Here is a 24,077-nt window from a genome sequence, read left to right as displayed (position 1 = left end):
GAGGGTGCTGGGAGATTTTTGATGATGACACGGTTGCCACGCACCTCCTTCAACGGAAGGATTAAAACCACTGCTGCGGTTTAGTGACCACGTGGATGTGAATTAGCATTAGGTGTAATAGCAGGGGGAGTGGGGCTAGTGGCCTATTTTAGGATTTTGGTTCACCCCCAATCGTTGTGAGGGCAAAAACAGATGTGGAATTAGTTTTAATGTTCTCTGAAGATGCTGGGGAGAGGGGTGGAGTCGTAAGACTAGGGCCTCTGAGAAAAATTGTATTTGATTATGCCTTTGCTAAGGGAAAGAAAATCCATGATTCCGGTAAGGAAAAAGTTTGCGATCCCAAACCTTGAACTAAATAAGTAGGTTTCGATCGATAGTATTTATTAAGAGCTAGTCATCATCATCATCAGTCGTATTTATTGAGCGCTTACTGTGTGCAGAGCACTGTATTAAGCGCTTGGGAAGTACAAGTTGGCAACATTTGGAGACAGTCCCTACCCAACAGTGGGCTCACAGTCTAAAAGGGGGGACTAAAAGCTAGTCGTGTGCAGAGCACTACACTAAGCACGTTGGAGAGTGCAACACAATAGAATTAGTCGACACAATCCCTGCCCTTAAAGGTGCTTTCAGTTAGGGGCGGAGGCGGATGGCCACTTGAAGGTTTTCCAGATTTTCACCTGCTTGCGTGGGCTCAGGTTATTTGAAAATGTTGAATTGAAAACACTGGTGCTGTGCTCTGCAGGAAGCACTTCACTAAACGCTAGGGTTAAACTACAGTTCAACCGAATCGGTAGATGTGCCTACTAGGAACTTACATCGGACCCTCATCCTCTGAAATCCGTCTTTGGAGGAAGGCGGTAGGTCGAGATTGATCTATCCGTAGCTGTTCAGTAAAGTTTAGGGGAGTGGGGCTATTGTGGAATGGATTATGTAATGAGAAGTGACTTTTCAGGTCGCTGAGTGGGAATGGTGGAAAAAATCTGACTCATTCGTTCCTGTTTGTAGGTTATACCACCCCGACAGCTCCTCAGGCCTACAGTCAGCCGGTACAGGGGTACGGCACGGGGGCCTATGATACCACCACGGCTACTGTTACCACCACTCAAGCCTCTTATGCGGCCCAGTCTGCGTATGGCACCCAGCCCGCCTACCCGACGTACGGGCAACAGCCGGCTGCTACGGCACCTACAAGGTAAGGACGCCTTCTCTCCTTCTCGTCCGCCACCCCCCGCGCACGGCGCTACGTCCCGGTCCCACTTCCTGGGTTTCCGGATTAAGGAATGGGCGTTTTGACGCTGAGGAATAAGGCTCTTCCTGAGCATTTGCCCCCTCCACGGGACTTTTCCTTCGGAAGAGATGTCCCTTTTTTGGGGGTGTGGAGTCGGCAGGCCTTCCTAGAGTGAACTAGTGTCACTAAAGTAACTGGGCTCCATGGAAGGAGATGAAAGGTGAAATCTTGTAAGCAGGTTCCGTAACACAAGTCAACTTCCGAAGAACTATGAAATCAGCATTCCGAAAGGACAATAAATGCTGTTGGTTGGCTAGAACATAGATGCTGATTGCTTAAAAAAAACAACAACCAAAAACCTCTCCCAGCCGATTATTTAGCTCTAGATGTGTGACTGGATGGGGTCTGGCAAAGGAATGTCGTTCTTGTTTCTCCAAGTGGGACTGAAGACCTACAAAACAAGTTCCATTTCCTTTTCCCCCAAGTGGAATATGTTGTGGGCAGGAATGTGTCTGTTTTTGTGTTATTGTACTCTCCCAAGCGCTTAGTACAGTGCTTTGCACACAGTAAGCCCTCGATAAATACACTTGGATGAATAAATAGCAGGCACCAGTAGAGCGCCTGCCTCAATTTCTGGTTTGGGAGCGGGGGCCAGATGGTCACAGGCCGAGCCTTATCTTTGGGGTGTTTCCAACCATAGTAATCAGTCGTATTTATTGAGTGCTTCCTGTGTTGAGAGCACTGTACTAAGTGCTCGGGAGACTACAGTCCAACAAAGTCGGTAGGCACGTTCCCTGTCCGCAACCAGCTTACAGACTAGAGGGGGATATTGCCTTTAGCTAACTTGTTCCATACTGGCCAAAGGCACCACCCCCCAGGTACAGAAGTGAGAAGGCAATAATGATTGGGGGAAATTTATTAAGCACATATTATGTGCCATGCCCTTTGCTATGCACCGAGAGTTACAAGGTCGTCGGGTCAGACACCTCTAGCTCCCGTGGAGCCCAGTCTAGATAGGCAGGAGAACCGGGATTTGAAGGCCTGTCAACTCCATCCCTCAGTGCTCTGTGCCAGGCACTTACTGTACTGAGTGCTCGGAAGAGCTAATGGGCAGGAGGCTAATTGAAATAATCGAGGCGCTCGGAGGACGTCACCTCTTTGGGTTTGGCTGTTCTGGTCGGGGTGCACAAATGGGCTGGTTTAGGGGTGTCCGAGTGGCCCTTGATTGTGGTATCGGTGGTCCAGGCAGCTGGTTTTCCACCGAAGGTTTGGAGAAGGTGGTTTCTCCCCGGACCAGCCTAAAGTGCCTTTCCCTTGGCGAGACCTCTGCTAGTCAAGCCTACGGGCCACGAGCACAAAACCGTGCCCACGTTGGCGTTGGGAGCCTTTTGGCGCTCTGGCCGGGAATGTAGTTGCTTCTACAATAGGCCATTCAGATGAACTTCAGGGCCCAGCGAACCCCAGGGTAAACAAGTCTAATCCCCTCTAACGGATTTGGCAGAGGGTAAACGTTATTAATTGTTGCTTAACGGAAGATTGAAGGTCTTTGCTCTAGCCGGTGTACTTGGTGGCTGCTCCAGCATTCCCTACAGAAAAGCTGGTAGGGAATAAAGGAGACGGGTCGCTCGTCACCTAGCCTTACTGACTGCTGTAGAGGGAAGACCTGAGCTCACGCCAATACTGGTGAGATCACTTCCGAAGCGCGCAGTGAGTAATCGACCGATCAGTGGGTCACCTCAGCCACTCGGACCAGAGAAGCCGGCTCCTCGGGCCCCGGAATGGACCTTCGTGGTTGCCCTCTGCGGTCTCCCTAGACGTCGCTCGCAGCAATCCCGGGCTGCCGCTCAGCACCGGTTTTTCCTCCCTTCGGAAAAGTCTCGAACAGCCGGGTGGGATTTCCTCACTCAGTTTGGCAAGGAGATCGCCCAAGCTGGAACGGAGGTCTCTGCTTGATGGGGTTGAGCTAACTTCAAACCCTTTAGATCGTTCTGGGTTGTTCTCTACTTTTTCCCGTGACACTTCAGGCCAGCCGTGGGAAAGAAACTACAGTACCCTCGCTAGCTTCCCCCCAGGGCTGGGCAGCAGGAGCCTGGCCTCTGCTCGAGGCAGCACTGGGGGACAGCTCACCGGCCAATCTACGGGCCGTCGGGAAGTATCGGTTGCCCCTCGGGGAGTGTCTCTCCCCTCTCACTCTCTCCCCTCCGCCCTTACCTGATCCATGACCTGATCCTGATCCATGACCTTCTGGCACAGAGGCAAGGGCCCATTTTGCACCCAGGTTTTACTAGGGCCTGCTGGAACAATTCCCTTTGTGGGTGTTTCTGGGGAAAAACTCCGCAGTAGGGTCCGGTGTGGTTTTTTATTTTTTTTGCTTTGGTCTTTTTTTGAGGCGTTTGAAGTATAACATGTTCTCTCTTTATTTATCTCTGCTTTTGTTGCAATTTGAAGGAGCCCAAACAGACCTCTCCTAGGCCAGGGTGCCACCTTTGGGTTTGGAGCTGGTGACCAATAGGCGTGGGCACAAACTCCCCGAGCCGGTGAAATACTCTCTGCTTTCCCGGCCCCCTGAGAGGGGAGCAGGCGAGGTTTTGAACCGCCTGCCCGCTAGCCTGGAAAGGCCCGGTCGGGCGCACAGATCCGTGTAGGAGAGATTCCTCCCTATTTCTCCCTAGCCCATGCCGAAGGAAGCGTTCCCGGAACTGTCAGTTGATCGGTCTAGCCAGCAAGCTGGGGTACCGGAGTCCCGAAGCCGACCCTAATGCTCCGTTCAGGGTTTTTCCGAAACGTCTGCCAACCAGGTGGGAAGACGGCTGATGGCTCCCGGCAGGAAAGGCGGTGTCTCACCTTCGCTCTTTCTCTTTTAGACCCCAGGATGGGAGCAAGCCCGCTGAGACTAGTCAGCCTCAATCTAGCACAGCAGGCTACAGCCAGCCCAGCCTAGGATACGGACAGAGTAACTACAGCTATCCCCAGGTACCCAGCAGCTATCCCATGCAGCCGGTCACCGCACCACCATCCTATCCTCCTACCAGGTAACGAACGCTTCCCACCCTCACGCCCCCCGGGAAACGGCCCGGGGGCGGGGGGGACCGCTTCTGCCATCAGCTCAACCTCACCCCTTTGATTCCCTTCTCCCCGCACCCCTCGCCTAGCATGTTCGGCGAGCTCTTTCGGCCTGAGACGGCCGAAAAGTCAAAACTTACATCAAGGGGCTCATTGCATCCTAGCTCATTAGTTCCTGCTGAAATCCCAAGGGGGAGAGTCGGCATTCGGATTCCGATATTAAAAGAACGACAGGCATCTAGTTGACCGTGGAGTGGTGGTAGGAACTGACCGGTCAAGCACGGCGCAATCATCAATCATCATCATCAATCGTATTTATTGAGCGCTTACTGTGTGCAGAGCACTGTACTAAGTGCTTGGGAAGTACAAATTGGCAACATATAGAGACAGTCCCTACCCAACAGTGGGCTCACAGTCTAAAAATCCCAACTCGGGCTGCTTCTCTTGTCCACTTTGTGGGTCGGTCCAGAGTTCTCGCTTCCCCTTAGCGGGGCATGCTTGGTGAGCCCAACCGGGGCCCTTTATTTGTGCCTCTGACCCCTCGTTATCGCGGATGGTCAGTTAAGAGTTAACTCTGTCAGTGCCCTCTCAGGACTGCTAGTGAGCAAAATTATGCCTTAAGCCATTGCGTTATTTTGTGCATTTTCACACGACTTTCTTTGGTCTGGGCCCTCCTCGGCCAAGGTCGCTTGGCCCTTCCCTTTCGCCTGAATGCCTTCATTTGGAAACGCTCGGCCCGGTCTGGAATTCTGGGAGCCGAGCAGCGGTCGGGTCTAAAGTTACAATCAGCTCCAACACAGCTTAAAATGAGAGAGTGAAGGGGCATATGCTTCCCATTTTACAGAGGAAGAAACCGAGGCCCAGAGAAGGCGAGGTGACTTGGCCGAGGTCACACTGTGGATCAGAGTCCGGGTCTCCAGACTCCCAGCCTCCGTGCTCTCTCTCCTAGGCCACATTCGGTCCCCGTCGGGCACAGAGCTGTTGATCTTTCTTCATTCATTCATGCGATCATTTATATCGAGCTCAATACTAAGCGCTTGGGAGAGGACAATACTACAGTAAACAGACACATTCCCTGCCCACTGCATCTGACCAGTAGCTCTTTTTAAAAGAAAAGACAATTGTCGACAGCTTTGGAGTGGTGTGGTGGTGTCCCACCTTCTGAAGGAGTGATAGTATCCGCCTCCTCCCCAGCCTGTTGCAGTGAGGTGGGGGGAGAGGGTCTGTTGGGTTGATAGGGGCTTGATGAAGCGACGCGACCCTCCCCTTCTCCCCCTGACCGGGGCTTTATTTTTTTATTTTGCAGCTATTCTTCTACGCAACCGACTAGTTACGATCAGAGCACTTACTCCCAGCAGAATACCTATGGGCAGCAGAGCAGCTACGGACAACCGAGTAGCTATGGTCAACAAAGCAGCTACGGGCAGCAGCCCCCTACTAGTTACCCCCCCCCAACTGGATCCTATAGCCAGGCTCCAAGCCAATATAGCCAGCAAAGCAGCAGCTACGGGCAGCAGAGTGAGTTTCTTGAAGACAACCAGTGGGCTAGGACCGTCCTCCGGGCCCCTTGTCCCCAGGCTCTTAAGCCCAGGTGCCCACTAGTTGCCCTGGTTTCCGGGAAAAGGCGGGAGGAGGTGAGGGGTGGCGAGTTGGCCAAACTTGGCCTCCCGGGCCCAGTCCGCCCCTTTCAGATTTTCAAATCCCCCTTTGGGTACTCCCCCACCAGAGGCCTACGAGGCTTAGCAGAGGCCGGGCGGGGGGGGACGCCTAAAAATTTCTGCCCTGGGATGGTCGGGCTTCTGTGCCGAGCCCTGTCAATAGAAAGCCCCGTGGTCCCTTAAAAGAACTTACGAGCCCCGGGCTGGGGGGACCCCCAGAAGGAAATGGAGCTAAGTATTTTCGGAGGAGGTACAGAGCACAGACTACGGTTGCTCTGAAGAGGCCTCCCCCTCGGTCGGGGGGAGATGTCTCTGATTCCTTAGCTCCCACCGGCCCTAAGCATATCCAGATGGTGGGGATGATGATGGTAGTGGTGTTGAGGCGCATCCTACGTGCCAAGCACTGGACTAGGCGCCGGTATCGACACACGATAATGACGTCGGACACGGTCCCCGTCCCCCGTGGGGCTCCCGGTCCGAAGCGCCAGCAATGGGTTAAAAGCTGTCAGGGATTGGTGGCGGTTCCAGGGGAGCCGCTCGACGGTCATTTTGCACTGTACGATACAGCGCGTGTGTGCCGTTTTTTAAAAACCAAACAAAAACAGCGAGAGGAATGCAGCGTTTGAGCTGCATCAGGCTGCCCGAAGAGGCTGCTTTGAGGCTTACAGGTGTGTGGCTTCTTCTTCAGGTACATTCCGGCAGGACCACCCCAGTAGCATGGGTGTGTATGGGCAGGAGTCTGGAGGTTTTTCCGGTCCAGGAGAAAGCAGGAGCATGAGTGGCCCCGATAACCGGGGCAGGGGCAGAGGGGGATTTGATCGCGGAGGCATGAGCAGAGGTGGGCGGGGAGGAGGCCGCGGTGGAATGGGGTAAGAGCAAATCTTTTTCTCCTTTTACCTAATTTTGTTTTATCCGTAGGTTGGGAAACTGGAAAGAAGGGACTGAAAGTCGGAGGCAAATTGTAAAAGCCACATTTCCGCGGGCGGGCCTTGACCGCCTTGGCCCTTGGCAAGGCGTGGAAATGTCCCGGTGGGGGGGGGGGGTGGCGAGGGCCCGTTTCCCCCGCCCGCCGTCGATCGGTGGGGTCGGGGAGGAGGCCGTAGGATGCCTTGGAAAAGAGTCCGCTTTCAGCTCCCTTCGCCGTTGGCCGAGGCAGAGGTCCTCTGCGAGGTCAATAGAGGGCTGTGGGGTGGAGCACTCACGAGCCCTCGGACAGCTCTAAGCTTAGCTCCGTGCTCGCCTGTGCGGGGAGGAGGGGGGAACCGGGAAGGGGAGGGGGGAGGCTTTATGGGGAGGGTCTGGCAAGCCCGGTACCCCACCCAAGTGTCACATCCCCTGGCTCCGGCCCCGGGTCGGAACACCGTCCCCCAAGCCGTGACCCTAGAGGGGCCGGACGTAACGGGCAGAATTGGGAGCGTGGAAGAGAGCAGGGCGACTGACCGGCGAGGGGTGGTTTTTTATGTGCTTATTTTGGGGAAGGGGTTTGGTGGTTTCGGTTGGTTTTTCAGGGTGGGGGGAGGGGGGGGAGGCGGGGTTCAGGGGATCCCCGGGGAAGCGTTTCAGGTCAGCTGGGCCATTTCGGCGAACGGCTCGGTCTGTTTTCGCAAACCGTCCGTGGGCCGAAGAAGGCCCCGTCTCCCGGCCCTGGAGGGGAGGGGGTCAGGTTGGTAAAGGCGAGCGGGCCGGGTGACGTGATAGGGAAGGTTTTAGCCCCGTGGGTGCTCCATCCCAACCAAAGTTAGATGCTATGCAGAGCTTGGCCTCGATACACGCCGCCGCCCGGAATCGGGCGCTACAATTTTGTCCCCCCAAAAGCCGCACGGGATCTGTCGGGGCACAGTGATTCTCCCTGTCGCCGCGGGCCGCCGGAAATTTCCCGTCCGAAAGTCCGATCTGGGTCTTCGTCTCCCCCGGCCCCGCTCCAGTCCTCCCAAACCTGTCTGGTGAGGTTGAAATTGGCCGCAAGTGTCCCTCCTGGCTCTCTGCATAGCTCGAATGGGAGTGATTCTGAACAGCTGGGTGAAATCTTTATGGGAAAAAACCAACTGCCCGATCTGCCTCCACCCGCAACATTCGGCCATTGTGACTGATTGCATTTCGGCCCGAGCGACCGGCCCCATCATTTCGGAAAAAGGGAGCTGGCTTCCATCATAAAGGTTTCACCCATAGCCCCAGGTGGATGTCTTAAAAAGTAGATGTAGACACTCGAAATGACTATCATCACGTCCCCACGCCCCTCGAAATTTTGGCGCTTTTTGATTACCGAAGATTCTAAAATTTTTTTTTGTTTTTTCCCCCTCCCCCTCCCCCCTGGAGTATTAACGCCATAACGAATAAGCGATTTCAGATTGACTCGCAAAGACAAACGCTAGCAAAGGGTGGGCCGGGGAGGGAGGCCCCGCTCCCCGAATTTAGCTTCCCCCGCAAAATCGGCCTCTTTTTAAAAAAAGAAAAAAAAAATTCCCAGCGTGTCCCACGTGGTTTCCGATGGACCGCGAAGCCATCCGTCGGAGTTTACGGGGCGTTCCCCGACCCTTCCCCTTCCCGCCCTCCCCACCCTTCCACCCCCCTACCCCCCTCCTACCCCTCCACCGTGTGGTGATGGCGTTCAGTGTCTTCTCCAGGTAAGGCGTGCGATGTTGGAGACGTGCCCTTTTCCTTGACTGACTCCCTATCTTTGCTAATATCTCTTGGTTGTTAAACGTGGAAACTTTTTAACATGCTTTGTCGCATTTATATGCTACAGGTTACAAAGTGAGAGCCTTGTATACACTTCAATACTTAAAAAGTACCCGTACTCAGTACTCAGCCGGCAGCATAATGAAAAGTGGGACTAGACACGGTGTCCATATGGAGAGGAAAAAATATGCCTAGGAAATACTTTTTTTTTTTTTTAACCAAAATGTGTTCATTGTATAAATGGAATCTTTCTGTAACTTTGGTAACTTCGTACTTGTTGTTTGATCATGAAAACAGAGGAGGTGTACTACTCTAGAATTGTGTAAAATTAAAGTGTAAACTTGTGTGTATTGAAAAAGAGAAAACAAACATTTGATGGTGTGTACTTTAACAAAAAAAAAGCAAAATCGAGAAAGCAAAGCTGCATGCAACAGCTCGATATTGTATATTTTCAGTCCTCGGGGTATTAACGGTGCAATACTGGTATGCCAACCATTCGGGCTCTCGCCCTCGGGGGCTGCCCTTCTCCCCACAGCCCCTTTTCTTCGAGGCGGCACCCCTAAATTTGGTGACCGTTCGGCTGCCGTTCTGCTCCAGACTCTCTTTTCCGGCCCGCCCCAGAAAAGAAGTGGAAGGCAGCCACCTCCTCCGGCCGTGCCCGTGTTACCACCTGACCCGTGTGTCCGGAAAGTCGCACCCCCCCCGGTAGCCCAGACATCCGGGCCCCGATCCCGGTCCTCCCGCCGGGATGGGTCGACCGACTCAGTGGCCCGGAGCGGATGGCTTTTGGGCCAGAGACTCAGCGGGGGTCTCCGCCGAAATGTGCGGCGAGCGGGACGTTGGCCGTGGCCATTGCCCGCCCACCCGCACCGGGAGGCGCCTCAGGGAGCCTCGAGGCGCGGTTGGCTCTCCCCCAGGGAGAAGAGGTTGGGCGAGGGGTGCACCTTTACGTACACCAAAGGAGGTTCCCCAAAACCATGGCCACCCTGACCGCCGGCCTCCGTTTTGAAACGGAGCGCTCCCGGTCCGTCAGCGTGGCATGGGGGCGGGGGGCGGGTGGCTGAGGGGTCGCGATTTTTATTCCTTTTTTTTTCCTCCCCCCTCCCCTGTATTCACCAAGTATTGCACTACTAATACCCACCGTGGAAGAGAAAGGGTGCAGTCAAAGCGGTGTGTCAAATCAGATGAGCAAGGTTGTGTATAAAGGCAATTTGAGCAAGCTGCCCTGAAGAAAGGCATAGTGCCGACATGAGAGAGAGACACGCACTGTTTGGAGATGTGTTTAGCCAATGCCCTTCTTCCCCACGAGCCCCCGAGGCTCAGAGCGGTACTGGCTTTTTAAAGGGAAAAAGGCCTTCATTTCTTCGTTTATCCCCCCAGCAGCGCTGGAGAGCGAGGTGGCTTCAATAAGCCTGGTGGTAAGTTTTTGAGTATTACAATGGATAGTGTTAAAAAAAAAAAAAAAAAAAACCAATAAATATGCAGTCAGTTTTTAGACCAAAAAAACTATAATTTTCTTTTATTAGTTTCATAAAGCGGTTTAAAAAAAAAAAAAGACCTTACGACCTAGACTGTAAGATGGGTACTTGCCGGCATATTGCAATAGGGGTAATGAGGTTAACCTGTGGTTTCCAAAGGGTAACTTGAAGTATTGAGTGACTGCTTCTGTAATTTGGGGGAGAAAAAAAAAAAAAAGACCTGTAAAAAAATTTGGTTTACTTGGAGAACAAGTTAACTTGTTACAAACTTAACCCCGATTGGCGCAGTAAGCATCGAAAGGCGTATTATCGGTTAAAGGTTTTGTTAAAAAGAAAAAAAAAAACGATTTCCCTAGCAGACTGATGACACATTAAAGGGGCACTGCTGCTCTTTGCAGTGCGGGTCAATTTTGAGTTTAACGAAGCCCCCATCGAATGGTGGTTTAGTAGATAGTTGTGTGTGTTTGTAAGGTTTGCGGCCTGCAAGGCATGCACTGACAAGGTTCTGTATGATCTTTCCTCATTGGCAGGACCTATGGAAGAAGGACCAGATCTTGATCTAGGTAACCAGATCCTTTCCCCGGGTAACGGGGGAGCGGGGTGGAGCTGTGGGAGCGGGCGGCACGGATGCCGATAACAATGATTGTGGCATTTTTTGAGCTCTTACTAAGCGCCTGGGGCGATGGAAGGTGATCAGGTCGGATGCGATCCCGGCCCCACTCGGGGCTCCCGGTCTTAGGGGGAGAATGGGTCTCGAACGCCCATTTTAGAGGAGGAAACTGAGGCACAGAGGAGTTAAGCGACTTGCCCGGAGCCGGGATTAGAAGCCGGGCCTCCCGATTCCAGGGGCCGTGCTTGATCCACCCAGCCCCGCTCCTTCTCAAATCTTCCATCCTGGGTTGCGGTGGATGGGCTGGCGTGGGAATATATGTATATATGTTTGTACATATTTGTACATATCTATTATTCTATTTTACTTGTACATACCTATTCTATTTTATTTTGTTAGTATGTTTGGTTTTGTTCTCTGTCTCCCCCTTTTAGACTGTGAGCCTACTGTTGGGTAGGGAATGTCTCTATATGTTGCCAATTTGTACTTCCCAAGCGCTTAGTACAGTGCTCTGCACACAGTAAGCGCTCAATAAATACGATTGATGATGATGATGATGTGGGAAGCACGCTTTGCCTGTGGCCTGCAGAGCTATCTGTGGGCCGGGAAGGCGGCTGACTGACTTCCGGGTGTCTCGGTGACTTTCCCGGGGCCTTTGGTCGAGGCTTCTTTCCGGGATGTGCGGATTTGAGCCACGGTCATCCCCTGGGAAGTTGGGCAGGGTTGTTAGGTCTCTGGGTGGCACGCTTCCCCCCCCCATCGCCCACCAAGAATGGCAAATGAACTGTCTTGCCCGTAAACGTTGGCCCTCAATCAACGGAACCGAAAACCCTCAAGTGGAGACTTCATCCTTGCGCTCCTACTTTACTTCGAGACTACCGTCTAGGGTTTTTTTTTTGATTTTCTTTTTTAAAATAGTACTTAAGCACTTACTGTGTGTCAGGCGCTATACTTAGCTCTGGTGTAGATATAAATTAGATTGGACACAATCCGTGTCCCACATGGGACTCACAGTCTTAATCCCCATTTTCCAGAAGAGGCAACAGGCACAGAGATTTCAAGTGACTTGCCCGAGGTCACACAGCAGGCAAGGGGCAGAATTGCGAATTGCGATAGGGGATATTGGGCCACGCCGTGTTTTTCCCCCCCCCCGTCAAGAGTGGCCGTGGTCTCTTACCCCTAGCGGGACGTCCTCAGGAGTAGCGCATGGCTTCGTGGGTAGAGCCCAGGCCTGGGAATCGTAAGGTCCTGGGTTCTAATCCCGGTTCTGCCACTTGTCTGCTGTGTGACCCTGGGCAAGGTACTTCATTTCTCTGGGCCTCAATTCCCTCATCTGTCAAATGGGGATTAAAAGTGGGAGCCCCATGTGAGACGGACTGTGTCCAACCTGATTACATTATATCCACCACAGCACTTAGTGCTTGGCAGATAATAAATGCCATACAAGTACCATCATCATTATTATTATCTCTCTCAGTGCTTTGAACACAGTAAGTGCCTCAATAAATGCAATTGACTGAATAGTACTCTCCCAAGCACTTAGTACCCTGTTCTGCACAGAATAAGTGCTCAATAAATCCAGCTGATTTGAGAGGACTGGCAATGTAGCATGTCTTCCTCGGGAGGTAGGGCTGGGGCACTGTGTCTGCGGCCCTGCCTCCTTGGGGCTGTAGCTCTCAGTTTCTCTCTGGGCCGAATGGATGCCATCGGGGCCTAGTAGCGGAAAGGGCCCAGGACTAGGAAAGTCAGAACTGGCAGACGGAAGACCTGGAGTCCCAGCTCATCCACCGGGCTGTTCTGGGGCCTTGGCGTGTCACTTTTCTGGGCCTCAGTTCTCTGTCAGTGTAATGGATGACAAGCTACCCACTCTCCCCACCCCTTAGATTGGGAAACCTCTGTTGATCAGAGACTGGATCGGATATGCTCATCTTGTACCATCCGACCTCCCCCCAGTGCTCAATGCCTGACATCTAGCAAGCGTCTAGTAAATCATCATTGTCAGTGGTATTTATAGAGCACTTACCGAACGCAGAGCACTGTACTAAGCACTTGGGAAAGTACAACACAACAGAGTGGGCAGATGTGTTGTGTGGCGTCGGTCTTGATTTGCGCCAGCTGGGGCCTGAGGGAAACGGGGTCTCTGCCACTCCCGTGCGACTGCCCACTGACGTTTCTGGTTCCCACATCAGGCCCGCCCGTGGATCCGGACGAAGACTCGGAGAACACTGCCATTTATGTGCAGGGGTTGAATGAGAACGTGACTCTCGAAGACCTGGCCGACTTCTTCAAGCAATGTGGTGTGCTCAAGGTGGGTGGAAGGGCGGCCGAGATGGGAGCTGGCCTCGTGAGGCTCCCTGGCATCTGAGCCCCCCGATTTTCTTGGGCTTATCCTGGACTTCTGGATTAGCCCTATCGATTCCTCAGCAGGGATGTGGGCGGGTCCCCCGTGGCTCTGGGCTAGCGGGGAGACGATCCTTCTGGGGTGCGGGAAGGGAGTCGTCTGCCGGTCTCACCCCCGTGATGCAGGGTAAAAGAAAAAATTGTGTCCTTTCAGATGAACAAGAGGACCGGGCAACCCGTGATAAACATTTATTTAGACAAGGAGACGGGAAAACCGAAAGGAGATGCCACAGTAGCCTATGACGACTCTCCTACTGCTAAGTCCGCAGTAGAATGGTTTGACGGTGAGTGGTTGGGCTCGGATTCGGGGGGTTTGGGGGACCGGGGCCGTGGGTCTCCGGATCCAGCCTTTTAGGTGGGGAGGAAACCACGAGGCCGGATGGCGTCTGACTGGGACCGCTCTGGGCTCACCCCTGGATCATCTTGTCCCGAGACCGGCCGGTGAAAGGCTAGGGATCGCAAACGTGTCCCTCTCTTTGTGTTCCAGGTAAAGACTTCCAGGGGAGCAAGCTCAAGGTTTCCCTCGCCCGAAAGAAGCCTCCAATGAACAGCCTGCGTGGCGGCATGCCCCCCCGGGAGGGCAGAGGGATGCCCCCGCCGCTCCGTGGAGGTAGCCTGTCTTTGGGGACCTGGGGACCTCTCCCTCCCGTTCCCCCAGACCTCTCGCAGCGGACAGCAGGGAGTTCACTCTGGTTTCCCTTTGCAGGTCCAGGGGGGCCTGGAGGCCCTGGAGGTCCCATGGGCCGAATGGGTGGTAGAGGAGGAGAACGGGGAGGCTTCCCCCCAAGAGGACCCCGTGGCTCCCGAGGAAACCCGTCTGGAGGAGGAAACGTCCAGCACCGAGCCGGAGACTGGCAGTGCCCGAACCCGTACGTCTTGGCTTTAATCTCTGCCCCCTCTGCCCCCTTTGTCCCCTGTCCATTGGGGCTCAGCAGTGCAGAGAGCTCGCCGCTCTGGTAGTTCACCCGTCCCCTCGCCAACACTGCCAATCTGTCGGCCCTGCCCTTAGGTTTAGTGCCGTTTGGGGTGGGTGGGAAGGAGCTGGAGACATCCGGGTTGTGCGGGGTGGTGCTTGGAAGGACGAAGCGGTAGGCAAGGGGAGCCGCCTTCTGCAGAGCGGACCTGCAGGTTGGTTTTCGGTGACCACGGTTCTTGTGTTTCAGTGGATGTGGAAACCAAAACTTTGCCTGGAGAACAGAGTGTAATCAGTGCAAGGCTCCCAAACCGGAAGGCTTTCTCCCGCCTCCCTTTCCGCCTCCAGGTAGGTGCATTGACTCTCCCCCGGATGGGCCGCCGAAACCCTCGGGGCCGGGGCCCCAAAGAGAGCCACACGACCTCGGAGGGAAGGTGGGCTCTGGTCAGGTTGGGTCGTTCTCGTCGAGGCGGGTGGCGATGCCCCGTCACCGCCCCCCAAGAGTTTGTGCCGCCCTGCTTCAAGGAGCTGGCCGTGGGCTTCCTGAAGCCGAGCGGCCCCGAGGGCTCGGAGATGCCTGATTTCTTCAGCTTTGGAAGGGGGTGGATCGGGGCCCAGGGGCCTGGCTCGGGAGTCGGGCGAAGGCCCCCGAGGTAACGCCCCGCCGCCCCTCCGTAGGCAGCGATCGCGGCAGAGGTGGCCCCGGCGGCATGCGAGGGGGCAGAGGAGGCCTGATGGACCGCGGCGGGCCCGGCGGCATGTTCAGAGGCGGCCGCGGGGGAGACCGAGGCGGCTTCCGCGGCGGCCGCGGGATGGATCGAGGAGGCTTTGGCGGCGGGAGGCGGGGCGGGCCCGGTGGGCCCCCAGGGCCGCTCATGGAGCAGATGGGAGGAAGAAGAGGACGCGGAGGACCCGGGAAAATGGACAAGTACGTGACTGGGCTGAACCCTTCGCGGGGGCGCGGGTGCCACCCCGGCGGGCGGTAGCGGGGTGATAGGAGGCATCGAGTCAGAGGGCTGTGGCTGTTGAGGTGACTGGTTTAGCTAGAATTGTCACCGTCTCCTTGTTGCCCCAAGGACCCCCATCCTGTGCCTTTTTTTTTTTTTTTTGTCCTTTTGCTTATTTGTATTTATTAAGCACTTACCGTGTGCCAGGCACTGGGGGAGATACAAGTTAATCAGGTTGGACACATCCCCGACCCACATGGGGCTCACCATCCGCAATCCCCATTTTACAGATAAGGTCACCGGGGCAGAGGGAAGTGAAGTGACTTACCCAGGGTCACCCAGCGGATGAGTGGCAGGGCCGGGATTAGAACCCAGGTCCCTCTGACTCGGAGGCCCAGGCTCCCTCCACTAGGCCACGCCGCTTCTTTGCTCTTCCCCGAGAGTACTCCTTGTGCTGGGGCCCGCAGGGGACGGCCCTCGGGCTCTGACGTGACTCCTTTTCCCTTGCAGAGGTGAACACCGCCAGGAGCGCAGAGACCGGCCCTACTAGAGGTAGAATCCCCGCAGAGCTGCATTTACTACCAGATTTATTTTTTAAACCAGAAAATGTTTTAAATTTATAATTCCATATTTATAATGTTGGCCACAACATTATGATTATTCCCTGTCTGTACTTTAGTATTTTTCACCATTTGTGGAGAAACATTAAACAGTTAAATGGTAGTGCGCTGAGGTTTTTTCTTTCCCCCCCCCCCCCTTCCCTTCTTTTAAGATGGTTGTTTAACCTTAAGACTAAACCAATGAGAAACCATTGTTGTGAGCATGCTCAATATCATTGTGTGGAGAACCAGGAGGAGAACTAACTGTAACAATGTTAATGGTTGTGATGTTTTTTTTTTTTTAAATAAAATTCCAAATGTTTATAAACGTAAATCCTTCTTCGGCCTCTGTTGAGCAGTAACCTGAAAGATCCCTCCCCACAAGGGCGTATGTCTGCCTGACACTTTGGGCCCAAGGGGGGATGGGGTCAGGATTTGTTGGGTACGAATTTTCAGAAGGATGTTTATAGTTTTTTTTAAAAAAGCATCAGTTGATAGAGGGCCGGGAAATAGATGCCTAGGATGTAGGGACAGCCAATTGCTTCCAGCGTAGCTGAGACCAGCAGGTATTTAAGGACCAGCCAGGTGTTAAGCACTGGAGACGTTTCAGGTCGGTTACAGCTGTATCCCACATGAGGCTCACAGTTAACAGGGGAGGGAGAATGGGTATGGAATTCTCATTGTACAGGTGAGGAAACTGAGGCCCGTTGAAGGGAAGTGACTTGCCCATGGTCACGCAGGAGGCGGAGCTGGGGTTAGAACCCAGGACTGAGGCTTGAGCTCTGACCTCGAGGCCGTGTGACATCCGGGGGCTTGTATCCCACTCGCTGTGGTCCGAGGAGTTGAGCGACTTGGCCATATCCAGGAAAATCTCTCCTTGATCAGATCCCCATATGTTTTCCCAGGCCCAGTTTGCGTTGATGTTGTTTACAGACCAGATTTCTTAAATGTATTTTTCTTCTTCATGATATTTAAGCGCTTATTCTGTGCCGGGCTAGGGGAGATAACAAGGTTAATTAGGTTGGACGCGATCGCTGTCCCACACAGGGCTCATGGTCTTAATCCCCATTTTACAGATGAGGTAACTGGAGCCCAGAGAAGCGAAGAGACTTGCCCAGGGTCACTCACCAGACAGGTGGCGGAACCAGGATGAGAACCCTTCCGACTCCCAAGCCTGGGCTCTTCCCACTAGGCCACACTGCTTCTTTTTAAGTGACCCTGGATTCGGGGGCTGGAAACGAGCGTCATTCAATCAGTGGGATTTATCGAGCGCTTACTATGCGCAGAACCCTGTACTAAGTGCGTGGGAGAGCACAATGCAACCGAATTAGCAGACACACTCCCTGCCCACGAGAAGCTTGCGATCTAAGCGCGGCACGTAGCCCCGGAATGCGGCCGTCTGAGAGGAGTTCGTGGGCTGGAGAGGTGGCTGTCGCCGGGATCATCATCATCATCATCAATCGTGTTTATTGAGCGCTTACAATGTGCAGAGCACTGTACCGGGATGTTTACCGAGCACACGCTGGGTACTAAGCACTGGGATTTTTACGACCGTCTCCACTCCGGTGCGGGCTCTTTGTGGCCTGTCCCGAGGCTCTCTCCAAAGGTAAGGATTAAATAGCTTGACAGCAATAATAATAATAATGATAATAATCGTATTTGTTAGGCTTGTACTATATGTCAAGCACTGGTAAGGACTAAATAGCTTCACAGTAATAATGTATTATGCTCATACTATATGTCAAGCACTGGTAAGGACTAAATAGCTTGACAATGATAATGTATTGTGCTCATACTATATGTCAAGCACTGGTAAGGACTAAATAGCTTGACAATAATAACATGGTATTTGTTAGGCTCGTACTATATGTCAAGCACTGGTAAGGACTAGCTTGACAGTAATTATAATAATGATATTTGGCTCATACTATATGTCAAGCAATGGTAAGGACTAAATAGCTTGATAATAATGGTATTAGGCTTGTACTATATGTCAAGGACTGGTAAGGACTAAATAGCTTGACTATAATAACATGGTATTTGTTAGGCTCGTGCTATATGTCAAGCACTGGTAAGCACTAGCTTGACAATAATTATAATAATGGTATTTGGCTCATACTATATGTCAAGCAATGGTAAGGACTAAGCTTGATAACAATAATAATAATGGTATTCGTTAGGCTTGTACTATATGTCAAGGACTGGTAAGGACTAAATAGCTTGACAATAATAATTATAATACTAATGGTATTTGTTAGGCTCATACTATGTCAAGCACTGGTAAGGACTAAATAGCTTGACAATAATAACATGGTATTAGGCTCGTACTATATGTCAAGCACTGGTAAGGACTAGCTTGACAATAATAATTATAATGGTATTTGGGTCATACTATATGTCAAGCAATGGTAAGGACTATATAGCTTGATAACAGTAATAATAATGGTATTTGCTAGGCTTGTACTATATGTCAAGGACTGGTAAGGACTAAATAGCTTGACAATAATTATAATACTAATGGTGTTAGGCTCATACTATGTCAAGCACTGGTAAGGTCTAGCGTGACAATAATAATTATAATAATGGTATTTGGCTCATACTATGTCAAGCAATGGTAAGGACTAAATAGCTTGATAATAATAATGATAATGGTATTTGTTAGGCTTGTACTATATGTCAAGGACTGGTAAGGACTGAATAGCTTGACAATAATAATTATAATACTAATGGTATTTGTTAGGCTCATACTATGTCAAGCACTGGTAAGGACTAAATAGCTTGACTATAATAACATGGTATTTGTTAGGCTTGTACTATATGTCAAGCACTGGTAAGGACTAGCTTGACAATAATAATTATAATAATGGTATTTGGCTTATACTATATGTCAAGCACTGGTAAGGACTAGCTTGACAATAATAATTAAAATAATGGTATTTGGCTTATACTATATGTCAAGCAATGGTAAGGACTAAATAGCTTGATAACAATAATAATAATAATGGTATTTGTTAGGCTTGTACTATATGTCGAGGACTGGTAAGGACTAAATAGCTTGACAATAATATGGTATTAGGCTCGTACTATATGTCAAGCACTGGTAAGGACTAGCTTGACAGTAATAATTATAATAATGGTATTTGGCTCATACTATATGTCAAACAGTGGTAAGGACTAAATAGCTTGATAATAATAATGGTATTAGGCTTGTACTATATGTCAAGGGCTGGTAAGGACTAAATAGCTTGACAGTAATAATTATAATACTAATGGTATTTGTTAGGCTCATACTATGTCAAGCACTGGTAAGGACTAAATAGCTTGACAATAATAACATGGTATTTGTTAGGCTCGTACTATATGTCAAGCACTGGTAAGCACTACCTTGACAATAATTATAATAATGGTATTTGGCTCATACTATATGTCAAGCAATGGTAAGGACTAAGCTTGATAACAATAATAATAATGGTATTCGTTAGGCTTGTACTATATGTCAAGGACTGGTAAGGACTAAATAGCTTGACAATAATAATTATAATACTAATGGTATTTGTTAGGCTCATACTATGTCAAGCACTGGTAAGGACTAAATAGCTTGACAATAATAATATGGTATTTGTTAGGCTCATACAATACGTCAAGCACTGGTAAGGACTAGCTTGACAATAATAATTATAATGGTATTTGGCTCATACTATATGTCAAGCAATGGTAAGGACTAAATAGCTTGATAATAATAATAATGGTATTAGGCTTGTACTATATGTCAAGCACTGGTAAGGACTAAATAGCTTGACAATAATAATAATGGTATTAGGCTCGTACTATATGTCAAGCACTGGTAAGGACTAAATAGCTTGACAATAATAATGGTGTTAGGCTCGTACTATATGTCAAGCACTGGTAAGGACTAAATAGCTTGATAATAATAATGGTATTAGGCTCATACTATATGTCAAGCACTGGTTAGGACTAAATAGCTTGATAACAATAGTAATAATAATAATGGTATTTGTTAGGCTTTTACTATATGTCGAGCACTGGTAAGGACTAAATAGCTTGACAATAATAATGGTATTTGTTAGGCTCGTACTATATGTCAAGCACTGATAAGGACTAAATAGCTTGATAATAATAACAATAATGGTATTTGTTAGGCTCCTACTATATGTCAAGCACTGGTAAGGACTAAATAGCTTGACAATAATAATTATAATAATAATGGTATTTGTTAGGCTCATACTATGTCAAGCAATGGTAAGGACTAAATAGCTTGATAACAATAATAATAATAATGGTATTTGCTAGGCTTATACTATATGTCAAGGACGGGTGAGGACTAAATAGCTTGACAATAATAATAATGGTATTAGGCTCGTATTATATGTCAAGCACTGGTAAGGACTAAATAGCTTGACAATAATAATAATGGTATTTGTTAGGCCCGTACTACATGTCAAGCCCTGGTAAGGACTAAATAGCTTGACGATAATAATAATGGTATTTGTTAGGCTTGTACTATATGTCAACCACTGGTTAGCACTAAATAGCTTGATAACAATAATAATAATAATGGTATTTGTTAGGCTTGTACTATAAGTCGAGCACTGGTAAGGACTAAATAGCATGACAGTAATAATAATGGTATTTGTTAGGCTCGTACTATAAGTCGAGCACTGGTATGGACTAAATAGCATGACAGTAATAATAATGGTATTTGTTAGGCTCGTACTATATGTCGAGCACTGGTAAGCACTAAATAGCTTGATAATAATAACAATAATGGTATTTATTAGACTCGTACTATATGTCAAGCACTGGTAAGGACTAAATAGCTTGACAGTAGTAATAATTATAATAATAATGGTATTAGGCTCGTACTATATGTCAAGCACTGGTAAGGACTAAATAGCTTGACAACAATATAATGTATTAGGCTTGTACTGTATGTCAAGCACTGGTAAGGACTAAATAGCTTGACAATAATAATAATGGTATTAGGCTTGTACTATCCGTCAAGCACTGGTAAGGACTAAATCGCTTGATAATAATAATAATAACAATAACAATAATAATAATAATAATAATGGTATTTGTTAGGCTGTTACTGTATGAGCTTGTTGTGGGCAGGGAATGTGTCTGTTTATTGTATCATACTCTTGCAAGGGCCGAGTACAATGCCCTGCACACAGCGCTTGATAAATTCAATTGCTTGTAGTGGTTGAAAAGAGGGTAGGGTGCGTGAAACCGTCAATGGGACTCTCACTGAGCTGTGTTCGTGGTAGCGGTGATGGTCTGCACGGAGTCATCCACACCCTCGCCCGGTGGCTCTGGTTACAGTGACGCGCTACGAGAGAGGTGGTGGGGGGAGACTAGACTGGAAACTCCTTGCGGGCAGGGATCGCATCCGTCAACCTGTGGTACCTTCCAAAGTGCTTAGCACAATGCCCTGCACATGACAAGCGCTAAATAAATTCCACTGACAGAGAGCGAATGGGAAGATCCCTGAGATTTCAGCCACGACAGCAGCTGCCAGTCCAGGGACTGTTGATTAGAGGATGGGGCAAGTTTGATGTGTGAGGTGGGTAGTAAGTGGCTTTGCTTAGCGATTCCTTCATTTATTCAGTTGTATTTATTGAGTGCTTACTATGTACAGCGCACTGTACTAAGCGGGAGAGTCCAACAGAACAGTAAACAGACACATTCCCTGCCCGCGACGGGCTTATTAAAGTCTAGAGGGGAAGGCAGACACTGATATAAAGAATTCACAGAGAAGTACATAAATCTGTGGGACTGGGTTGGGGGGGGGGTGAGCAAATCAGGGAGATGCAGAAGGGAGGGAGAGAAGAGGAAAGGAGGGCTTGGTCAGGGAAGGCCTTTTGGAGGAGGTGGGCCTTCAATAATAATAATAATGGCATTTATTAAGCGCTTAGTATGTGCAAAGCACTGTACTAAGCGCTGGGGAGGTTGTCCCACGGGGGGCTCACAGTCTTAATCCCCATTTTACAGATGAGGGAACTGAGGCCCAGAGAAGTGAAGTGACTTGCCCAAAGTCACACAGCTGACAATTGACAGAGCCGGGATTCGAACCCATGACCCCCGACTCCAAAGCCCGGGCTCTTTCCACCGAGCCGCGCTGCTTCTCTTCAATGAGGCTCCTGAGGCGGGAGAGTAATTGTCTGTTGGATCTGAGGTGGCAGGGTGTTCCAGGGCGGAGGAGGGACAGTGAAGGGTCGGCGGTGAGACAGACGAGATCAAGGAACGGTGGGAAGGTTGGCTTTAGAGGAGCCATGTTTATGGGACGGGTTGTAGTAGGAGAGGAGCAAGGCGATTGAGCGATCAGTCAAAGGAATCGGAGCACTTACTATGTGCAGAGCACTGCAATAAGTGGTTTGAATAGTAGAGTGGGTAGGCATGTTCTCAGCCCACAAGGAGCTTGCAGTCTAGAGGGAGGAGACAGACATAAGAGAAGAGAAGCAGCATGGCTCAATGGAAAGAGCCCGGGCTTTGGAGTCAGAGGTCATGGGTTCAAATCCCGGCTCCGCCATTTGTCAGCTGTGTGACTTTGGGCAACTTCTCTGTGCCTCAGTTCCCTCATCTGTAAAACGGGCTTGAAAACTGTGAGGCCCCCCCCCGTGGGACAACCTGATCACTCTGTAACCTCCTGAGCGCTTAGAACAGTGCTTTGCACATAGTAGGCGCTTAATAAATGCCATTATTATTATTATTTATTCTAATAATTGTGGTATTTAAGTGCTTACTTGGTGCCAGGCACTAAGCACTGGGGTGAATACGAGCAAATGGGGTTGGACACAATCCCTGTCCCATGTGGGGCTCACAGTCTCAATCACCATTTTACAGATGAGGTAACAGAGTCGTTATATTAAAATAAATCACTGTAAAGGACCCAAGTGCTGTGGGGCTGAGACGGGGGTGAATACCAAGTGCCACTTAAGGAGTACAGAGCTGAATGCGTAGGTGACACTTGACTGTAAGCTCACTGTGGGCAAGCCAACACTGTTGTATTCTCCCAAGGGCTTAGTACAGTGCTCTGCCCACATTGACTCAGTCATATTTATTGAGCACTTACTGTGTGCAGAGCACTGAACTAAGCTCTTGGGAGAGTACAGTAGAACAATAAACAGACACATTCCCTGCCCTCAGAGAGCTTAGAGTCTGGGGGCTGGGGAGAGACAGACATTAATATAAATAAATAGAACAATAAACAGACACATTCCCTGCCCTCAGAGAGCTTAGAGTCTGGGGGGTGGGGAGAGACAGACATTAATATAAATAAATAGAACAATAAACAGACACATTCCCTGCCCTCAGAGAGCTTAAGAGTCTGGGGGGTGGGGAGAGACAAACATTAATATAAATAAATAAGTTACTGATATGTACATAAATTGTTGTTGAGCTGGGAGGGGGGGAAGAACAAAGGGTGACGCAGAGGGAGTGGGAGAAGAAGGGGGGAGGGCTTAATCAATCGTATTTATTGAGCGCTTACTGTGTGCAGAGCACTGTACTAAGCACTTGAGAAGTACAAGTTGGCAACATCATCATCATCAATCGTATTTACTGAGCACTTACTGTGTGCAGAGCACTGTACTAAGCGCTTGGGAAGTACAAATTGGCAACATATAGAGACAGTCCCTACCCAACAGTGGGCTCACAGCCTAAAAGGGGGAGACAGAGAACAAAACCAAACATACTAACAAAATAAAATAAATAGAATAGATATGTACAAGTAAAATAAATAGAGTAATAAATATGTACAAACATATATACCTATATACAGGTGCTGTGGGAAAGGGAAGGAGGTAAGAAGGAGGAAGGCTTAATCAGGGAAGGCCTCTTGGAGGGGATGTGCCTTCAGTAAGGCTTTGATGGGGGGAGAGTAGTTCATTCAATCGTATATATTGAGAGCTTACTGTGTGCAAAGCACCATACTGAGCGCTTAATAATCGTTGGATTTGAGGAAGGGAGGGCGTTCCAGGCCAGAGGCAGGATGTGGGCGAGGGGTCGGTGGCGAGCGCATGCAGTAAGTGCTCAATAAATACATAGATTGACACAGAAGGGAGAGCGAGAGGGAAAATGAGGGCTTAGTGAAGTCCTCATGAAGAAGACAGTCTTTTAGACTGTGAGCCCACTGTTGGGTAGGGACTGTCTCTATATATCGCCAACTTGTACTTCCCAAGCGCTTAGTACAGTGCTCTGCACACAGTAAGCGCTCAATAAATACGATTGATGATGATGATGATGAGATTTTAGGAGGGCTTTGAAGGTGGAGAGCGCAGTGGACTCAGATATGAAGGGAGAGGGAATTCCGGGCCAGGGGGAGGATGTGGGCGAGGGGCTGAGGAGAGCGGGGAATTGATTGGGAAAATGCCCTATCCTGGCATCGTTTCAGCTGCTTCTTCACACCCTCGGGGGGAAAAAGCGACTACAAGATGGACCTTTCATCACCGACCGGCTGTTGCATGTCCTGGTGAGGTGAGT

The 24,077-nt window shown here is 50.0% G+C and overlaps 1 protein-coding gene across 2 annotated transcripts in view; it reads left to right on the top strand.

The window, feature by feature from the left end:
- Positions 1-15,909, top strand: part of EWSR1 (EWS RNA binding protein 1) — a 31,429-nt gene extending 15,520 nt beyond the window's left edge. The window contains exons 5-17 of one of the 2 annotated variants that reach the window (XM_038763976.1): positions 1,006-1,192; positions 4,093-4,260; positions 5,598-5,809; positions 6,638-6,818; positions 10,012-10,046; positions 10,637-10,669; positions 12,906-13,024; positions 13,271-13,400; positions 13,604-13,726; positions 13,823-13,985; positions 14,280-14,377; positions 14,708-14,957; positions 15,487-15,909. In XM_038763976.1, coding sequence (XP_038619904.1) covers positions 1,006-1,192; positions 4,093-4,260; positions 5,598-5,809; positions 6,638-6,818; positions 10,012-10,046; positions 10,637-10,669; positions 12,906-13,024; positions 13,271-13,400; positions 13,604-13,726; positions 13,823-13,985; positions 14,280-14,377; positions 14,708-14,957; positions 15,487-15,526 — 1,739 coding nt within the window. In that variant the 3' untranslated portion in view covers positions 15,527-15,909. Of the gene's footprint in view, positions 1-1,005; positions 1,193-4,092; positions 4,261-5,597; positions 5,810-6,637; positions 6,819-10,008; positions 10,047-10,636; positions 10,670-12,905; positions 13,025-13,270; positions 13,401-13,603; positions 13,727-13,822; positions 13,986-14,279; positions 14,378-14,707; positions 14,958-15,486 lie in introns of both variants that reach the window. The other variant, XM_038763975.1, reaches the window with a different exon arrangement.
- Positions 15,910-24,077: the final 8,168 nt, after the last annotated feature.

The sequence above is a fragment of the Tachyglossus aculeatus genome, chromosome 21, assembly GCF_015852505.1.
Source record: "Tachyglossus aculeatus isolate mTacAcu1 chromosome 21, mTacAcu1.pri, whole genome shotgun sequence".
Lineage (NCBI taxonomy): Eukaryota > Metazoa > Chordata > Mammalia > Monotremata > Tachyglossidae > Tachyglossus > Tachyglossus aculeatus.
Note: the sequence above shows the minus strand (reverse complement) of the source record. Positions and strands in the feature narration are given on the sequence as shown.